Source organism: Euphorbia lathyris, chromosome 2 (genome assembly GCF_963576675.1).
Source record: "Euphorbia lathyris chromosome 2, ddEupLath1.1, whole genome shotgun sequence".
NCBI classification, from domain to species: domain Eukaryota; kingdom Viridiplantae; phylum Streptophyta; class Magnoliopsida; order Malpighiales; family Euphorbiaceae; genus Euphorbia; species Euphorbia lathyris.
The window spans coordinates 44,966,890-44,974,991 of NC_088911.1; the positions used below are offsets into that span (position 1 = coordinate 44,966,890).

Genomic DNA, 8,102 nt, shown 5'->3' on the forward strand with positions numbered 1-8,102 from the left:
GCTCTATCATAAGCTTTGATGATATCAATTTTAAGCGTTGCCTCCCCTTTCTTTCCTCGATGTTTCTATTTCATGAAATGCAATGACTCAAAAGCTCATTTGACATGACTGCCTCCAATAACTGATTTAGATATTGAGGATAATCAAGCTCGCCTCACTTCTCCTCCTGTTGGATAATACAATTAAATCCCCAATGGAACAACTAGGAAGTGCAGAACTTTCCATAATTTTACGTAAAGGATCTCATGACTCACGCTGCGTAGGTCTGTCTGCAAACCCATAAAATCCTATAAGTCTCTATTCACCCCTAACCATATCACAAACAGAAATCTCAATGTGATGAGCTGAAAAGCTACTCACGGATACCTTACAATCATCCTTCCATAAAACCGCAAGTCCTCCATTATGACCCCCGCGCATCAACAGAAAAAGATCCATCGAAACTAAATTTTCTACGTAAACCTTCAATACGATTTTTATCCATTAAAGTTTCCATTAAGAAGACCAAGTTCGGCTTGTGAGCTAATAACTCATCCAGCAATCGAATTGCTCGAGGGTTGCTGAGGCCCCGACAGTTCCAACTTAAGCAATTCATAATGTTCGGTAGGTCTGATAATCAAACCTCGCCATTTCTGCATTAGAAGAACCCATTTTATCATTGATATGCAAAGAAGAAACCTGTTCAGAAATGTCATCAATACTTGTACCCTACAACATCAATGGAACCATACTTTATCAATGTGCCAAGACTCGACTCAACTCGTCCCTTCTCTTTTTCCTTATTTCATGTAGCTCCACAATTGCATCCTCATTTGAACTCATATAGAAATCCTCCTCAACAATTTTGTCACCCTAGTCGAAAATGGTTGATGCACCTGTTCTCCTACCAGAACTTGCATGGCCCATGTGGGATGACCATTTGCCTCCTTCCACAATACCTTTTGGTTCCCTGAGGCAACGAGATATAAGTTGGTTACTTCCTCTTCTGATCGGTGCTATAACCCACTCACCCTAGTCACGTTTAATCTCCTTCGTATGAGGCCCGAAAAGCTTAACAAAATCATTTTGTGTGACCAAGTATCCTGCATAAGTAACAGAAATTGCACCTGAGTTCGTACTTGAAATTAAGTTGAATACACTATGTTGTAGTCCATTTAACTCTTTTATATCTCTTCAAAGGTTTTTGAAAATCCATGACGACCCTTGTTCTCATGTAACTCGACTTTCGGGTACCCAACGAATTCTTAGTATCATATTCAAGAAAAATGCCAGTAAAATCCTCAATCTATTTTCCAATGGCCTCCGACATATAACCTACAGGCAAGTCATAAATTTGAACCCATATGTCGATTGAAGCAAGCACTATGTGCTCCGTGATAATATCATTCTTCAATTTAGTCAATATCAACATCTTATTACCGAATGACCAAGGCCCCCATCCAACACCCGATTCTAGTCCACTTCATGGTAGAATTCATATTTAAACAAGTTAGAATCAAGCTCGACAATTTAGACTCCTCATTTCGACATCCAAATATCTGCCAATTTGGATTTCATCGATGAAAAATTTATCAAACTCTCGTAAGAAATCTCCAACTAATACAAAGACTGTTGCTCCCCTCCCCATTGTCGATCGCAGTACTAGAAATTCCAACGTTGCATACTTATCAGTGGCTAATGTTAAATTTGCAATAGCCCCTTCCATACTAGTGACTAAGTAGAATAACCAAACACAAAACAAAAAAGACTCAATGAGAAGAGAAAGCAAAGTTGTATACTAAAAAAAACATAAGGTTCTTTTCTAAACAACATGCCAAATTAAAAAAAAAAAAAAAAAAAAAAAAAAAGTGTTCGCTTCGCTTATTCAAGTCAAAGTTATAGATTCGAGTTCCGATTTTCAAAAACCAGAAACTCTCATAGTTATTTAATATATTTACTCCTAATATACAGTGCTATATTTTTATCATTTCGGGAATAAGACTTTGTTGTTGTTGTATAACTGCTATTTTTGTTTCATATTTATTTTATACATCCTTTTATATTTTTAAAAATTATTATTAATATATATGCATAACAAAATTACATGTAATCCAAAAATGCGACACGAAATAGAAACTAACTCAAACATGTTAACACGATTGTGACATGAAAGTTTTTGGATTGGGTTTGTGTTTTTAACATGAATCCAAAAATGACACGACAAGAACACGATAATTGTAAGATCTAATAAAAAAATTATTTACAATAAAATAATTTTTTTCTTTTGATAAAACAATTTATATTCTCATAATAGTAAGTATAAAATTATTTTAGTAAAATAACACTATGTGTACATCTTTTAATTGATATTTTTTCAGAAAGAAGTAGAACAAAATATCACTTCATTCATCCATAACTTGTGGGACAAAATATAAACATTTTCAAATTATAGCAAAACCAATCTTTAATTTTGATAAATTAATATGAAGTAGTAAAGTACAAGAATTTGAATTCAGGCAAATAATTAATTACCAATACAACAGATAGCAAAAGAATAAATTAATTAATAGATCAAAAAACAAAAAAAAAAATAAAAAATAATCTAAACAGTTTGTAAAGACCAGTTCTTGAATTCCCCTCCACTTCTGGAATCAAAATCGCCATTACCATTTCCATTTCCATTTCCATTTTCTTCAACAAAAGCATAATATCTCAGCAAAAAAGCGAGAGTCAAAGCAACCCATTCGAAGCAGAAAATCAACAAACCAAGTCCGCCGCCCAATTTCAAAATCACCTCTCCATCTTCTTGCCTGACATACGAATTCAGATACCCTAGAAAATCTCCTGCTTGCGTGAACATAAGAACAGAAACCGATCCCTGAAATATGGCCGTCAGGGAAGTAGCCACCATGTGAGCCGCGTACCACCTGCTCGACGTCTCAACGGTGGCGACGGAGCAGCCGGAGACGGCGCCTAAGATGGTCAAAACGTGGAGAAGAATGAGAAAGAAGCCACATAGAGATGGAAATAAGCGGAGAGAGAGGGTGAGGAAAATGCAACTAGAGGCTGCACTTAGGAGTATGTAGTTGCATATTAAGAAGCATTTATGCATTCTTTTGTGAGATTCTGCTGCTGGGCATGATTTGCTGTGGTTGTGAAAAACACCCATTTTGTTGAAAATTATTGGGAATTTTTTTCGGACAGAAATTGCTTTTTTGCAGGGACTGGAGAAGAAGAAGGAAGAAGAATGGTGGATTTTGATTGAAGATGAGAAAGATTGATGTTCTACAGATGTTTTATATACAAGGGGGAGAAGTAAAATGTGACCGTTAGTTGTGAATATTTAGTTTAATACCAACGGCTAGTTTAGACACCACTTTGTGGTTTTAGATCTGGACTCTAAAACGGCTACTTTTACTTTACAATGCCCAATTCTAATGCAACAAATTGTACCGGTAAATTACACCCATGACCACTGAACTTTATCAATTTTCACAGTATGACTACTCAACTTTAAAATATAATATAAAATCCACTGAATTTTACACTTTTTTACATCCGTGTTCACTAAGCTTTAACTAACTCTCCAAATGACAATTAATGACCTCAAAATAAAAGTATTCAAAAATTAAAGTTGTTCAAACCAAAATTTACCATAAAATCACATTTTCTATTTTCCAAAATAACCATTTTTTAAGCTTTCTTTCTCTAACATTCACTTTTTCTCATAACCAAACAACACTTAAATGACTTCAATCAAAAATTAAAATTGATTAGAATATCATTAATTCTTGAATATTTTCATTTTGAGGTCTTTAAATATATATTAAGTAGTTAGTTAAAGTTTAGTAGCCACGGGTGTAACAAAGTTTAAAGTTAAGTGACTTTTATATTACATTTTAAATTCAGTAATCAAACCATGAAAATTAATAAAGTTCAATAGTCATGAGTGTAATTTACCCCAAATTGTAATATAGGCGTGCCATTTTGATTTTTTTCAGACAAAACTACATTACATATGTATTTTATACTACAGTATTACATATGTTATAGATGCAATATTAGATATCGCAATTGTGAAAAAAAAGGATCTTTATCTTAAATTATATTGTCCTAGAAAAATTATATTGTCCGAGAAACATTGACAACCAGTACTACAGAATACAAGATTTGTTAGTTGGAAAAATTACGCAAATACAAGATTAATCAGTTGGTCGTTTTACACGTACATGTGTAAAAATATATTTTTTACTAAATCAAACTTATTTAATTTTTTTTTCATATATATACGTGTTATACTTTAAGTAGTCAAGAACCAATTTTTAAATATCAATGTAAAACTTTTTAAAAAAATTAGATTTAAAGACAACCTAACATGCTAAAAAAGTTTAGAAATTTGGATTTATAAAACCTACCAGACAAACAAATAAATAAAAGAATTAACAAAACATACATAAACTTGACATTATACCAACTTAACAAAATCATTCGTTCCTATAAATAAATAAATAAATAAATAAATAAAAATCATTCACAAATTTAACAAAAATAATTCAAATACTTAAAATTCTAAAGAACATAATATACACTACAATAACAAAAATCATCAGATATTTCAATTCAAATTCTTCATTTCTTCTCTATTAGTATGTATTCATGCGGTATTTTTCACATGAACCTCTAGAAATTTTTTTTAACAAATACATAGACAATCATGTGAAATCCGTACATGTTATCATCCCTACTTAAGACTCCAAATTTTGCCATTAATGAAAGTTAGGCACTGACATAGGTAGAGAATATAACAAATAAAACAGCAGTCCAGAACTTGATTGTTCCATTTCTGCAGAATGAAGTCTTACAATATATATATTCTCAAATCTCAATCATAACAACAACAAGATTACTGAATCAAAAGATAACTTGTTTGATTTTACCATGTTCAGTTCATCAGAACACAATTGATAACAATTCATCTCAAACTTCCACACCTCAAGTCTCAATCAACAAACTTCCTTCTCTCCCAGCATATGTTGACAAACCACGACCTATCAGCCATAAACCTGCCTGTGATTATAAGTTTCAAAAATATTCCTATTCAACCATTCTAGTTCCCACAAGAACATCTATTAAAGACGCATATAAACTGATAAAAGTCATGCTTGGCAATTAGTAGTAACCTAAAGAAATTCCAATAGCACAGGGTCATTATAAACCTGGCATCTGAGAAAAAAAAAAAAAAAAGCAAATCATTACACTATCAACCCAATTCAGACAGAAAAACTATTGGAGGTATACAATCTATTCAACATATTTTTTGACTGCAGACAAATAGTGCTCCAAGAAATAACTGATACCAGCAGTACTTAGATCTCCCCAAGATAGATTTGTTTATCGCTGCTGCAAGATCCGATAATTGGCTCACTAGGGTGGAAAACACACTCATTCACAGATCCAGAATGGCCAGGAAGTTTATACAGTATACGTCGTGTAGTTGTATCCCATATATAGACCATCCGATCTGAACTACCAGCAGTAACCTTGCTTCCATCTGGTGACCAGCTACATTTCAACAAGTTCTTTTCAAAGTTATGCTGATGTCCTTCCAGTATCTTAACACAGCGGTTCTGAGGTGCGTAAGGCCGCATATCCCAAATGCAGAGCTTGCAGTCCATACCATTTGTAAGCAGATATGAACCATCAGGACTCAACTGCATACCTGTTATCATATCTTGATGCCCTTCAAGTTTCATTGTTACTTCTCCTTTGCGCAAGTCCCATATCTTAACCTCGTTGTCTATGCCCCCTGTGAATATCTTATCTGATGCATCAGAGAAACCAACAGCGGTGATTTGATATTTATCGGGAAATGTTTGGATTGCACCTCTCTGCCGCATATCCCAAAGTTTTGCTGTTCCATCATCAGATCCACTGACAATAAGTGGAGGCCCCCTTCGAGAAGGGCAGCATGAATTCACAAAAGACGAGTGTTCTGCCATTTTCTTTATTTGTTTCCCTGTCTCAATATCCCATGCCCTAACAGTTTTGTCAGGACTAGCTGATATTATCTGCGACCCATCAGTAGCCCAGTGAAGATCAAGAACTGCATTTTTGTGTCCTTTCAGAACCATAAAATTTTTGCACTCTCCATGTACATGCCAAAGAAAGATTTCTTTGTCATGTGACCCAGATGCAATGACATTTCCAGTTGGGTTGAACTTCATAGTATATACAGCACTTTGATGACCAGCGAGTAACATGATAGGTGATTCCAAACTCGATGTCCGCTTCTTTACATTTGGTCCAGGTCCTTGCTGCCCAGTATATGGAACGGTGGACCATTCCATTGGCCTTGGACCAGGGATGGACAAAGCATTTTCACCTACTTGCATCGTGGCTTTAAATGAGTTCCAGTACTTTGTTTTCAGTTATTATCCTACATTAAAACAGGCATAGAATTTAGCAACCAAGATGAACCACAAAACATATTTATGCAACTACAAACTATTAACAGGGACAAAAGAGACTAGAAACTGGGGCATAGTCAGCTAACATATACACATATCCTATACATGAGAAACACAATCATATCCTTTTCTCCTGTCACAGTTTTTCCTTACTTGATTATCAAAATAGTCATGGAAAGCAATATGTGCTAACATAAAATCTACCTATACCGAATCCAAGCTAACAAATTTTATTGAACATATCATTTAAACTTAAAAGATACCGAAGGCCGACACAAAACACATCCATATATATATATATTGATTGCTAAGGGACCAAAAACACAAAATTGCGAAAATAAATTAAAGTGAAAATACTTAGATCCACCACAACCAAGCCAAAGATCAACAAACAAGCCTAATACCAATAAATACTGAACAAAAAATAGTATATTACCCTCTATAGAATCATGCATATCTCATAGGTTTCCAAGACTCTCAGCCACGAGAAAAAAAGCAAAAATCTCATAGGTTTCCATTGTCTATCAAAACTAGCATTTATTCTCGGCTAGAGAAACAGTTCTTGCTTGGTTCAATCAGGTTGAAACAAGAGGCTGTTAGTACAAGCATTAAACACCCGATGATTGAAATCACATTTAGCTTCTTGAAAGAACATGCTTATTACTGCTTAAAGCACAAAGCCTCGGACTAATTTTACTTATATGCAACCACCCAACAAAGAGATTAAAAAAAAACGAAAAAATAATAAAACCGAAGAAAAACAAACTTCACAGTTGCTATGTCAGGATTAAAAAAAAAATAGCATTCTATAGCTGTTGATCCAATTGTTACCCGAGAAAAATTGCCTCCAAAAATTCAAATTCAAAAGCTCTACAGCAAGCAAAACAAAATCCCGATTTGCTAGCACGCCAGCTCGGAGAATTTAAGAGCAGAACCAATAACTAAAAAAGAAATCATTAGGAAACATTTCCATGGAAATATGAAGTCACCAGTTACATAAAGATACTAGTCTTAGATAATCACGAGCACGACTAGCTTCGACGCACATTCCAATTCCCGAATGGGAATGAGAAAAAAAAATATACACTGAAAGAACTAAAAACAGCACACATGAAAAATCTATCTAGTAAAACCGAAACAGCTCCATTAAGAAAGATAAAGCATCTATTAGAATGTTAAGGCTCGAGTAAACCGAGAAACAAGATTGGGCATAGGGTTTCAAATACAGAGAAAATATGGACTGTACCTGTTTGGGGAATGCTTGCTCTAGTAAAGTAAACCCTAGATGGCTGTTCTCCCCGGTGGTGAAAATGAAGCAGAGACTAATCAACTTGTCGTGTGTATTTCGCTTTGCCGTTTTGGTTAGTTAGTCTTGTGCTCTGCGGAAGCTGGTGGGTTGAAACCCAATCCTCTAGTAAGCCTAATTTTGAAAATTATTTTTGGTTTTTTATATTTGACTTTTTTTTTTTTTAAGGGGAACATATTGATTACATCTCTAAGCTAAAGTGGCTCAATATCACGATTTTAGCATTAGAACGAAAAAACCCGGTTTTATATTTGATTATATGTGCAGTGTTGTTTGCTAATCGAAGAATAAATTTGATTGAAATGTTAGAATTTTCAATAAGAATTTTCTTACAATCTAGGATTAGAGCG

General features: G+C 34.2%; 1 protein-coding gene across 3 annotated transcripts; it reads right to left on the reverse strand.

Annotated features, from left to right (window-relative positions):
* Window positions 1-4,781: 4,781 nt before the first annotated feature.
* Window positions 4,782-7,864, reverse strand: LOC136218003 (uncharacterized). Of its 3 annotated transcripts, none has more exons than XM_066004722.1 (2): window positions 7,693-7,864; window positions 4,782-6,415 (listed from the first exon to the last, which is right to left on the reverse strand). In XM_066004722.1, exon 2 carries the CDS (start codon window positions 6,369-6,371, stop codon window positions 5,346-5,348), a length of 1,026 nt encoding a protein of 341 aa, XP_065860794.1. In that variant the 5' UTR covers window positions 6,372-6,415; window positions 7,693-7,864; the 3' UTR covers window positions 4,782-5,345. The 3 variants fall into 3 exon arrangements, with proteins under 3 accessions (XP_065860794.1, XP_065860795.1, XP_065860796.1); XM_066004723.1 differs by lacking the exon at window positions 7,693-7,864 and adding an exon at window positions 7,278-7,659; XM_066004724.1 differs by lacking the exon at window positions 7,693-7,864 and adding an exon at window positions 6,883-7,172.
* Window positions 7,865-8,102: the final 238 nt, after the last annotated feature.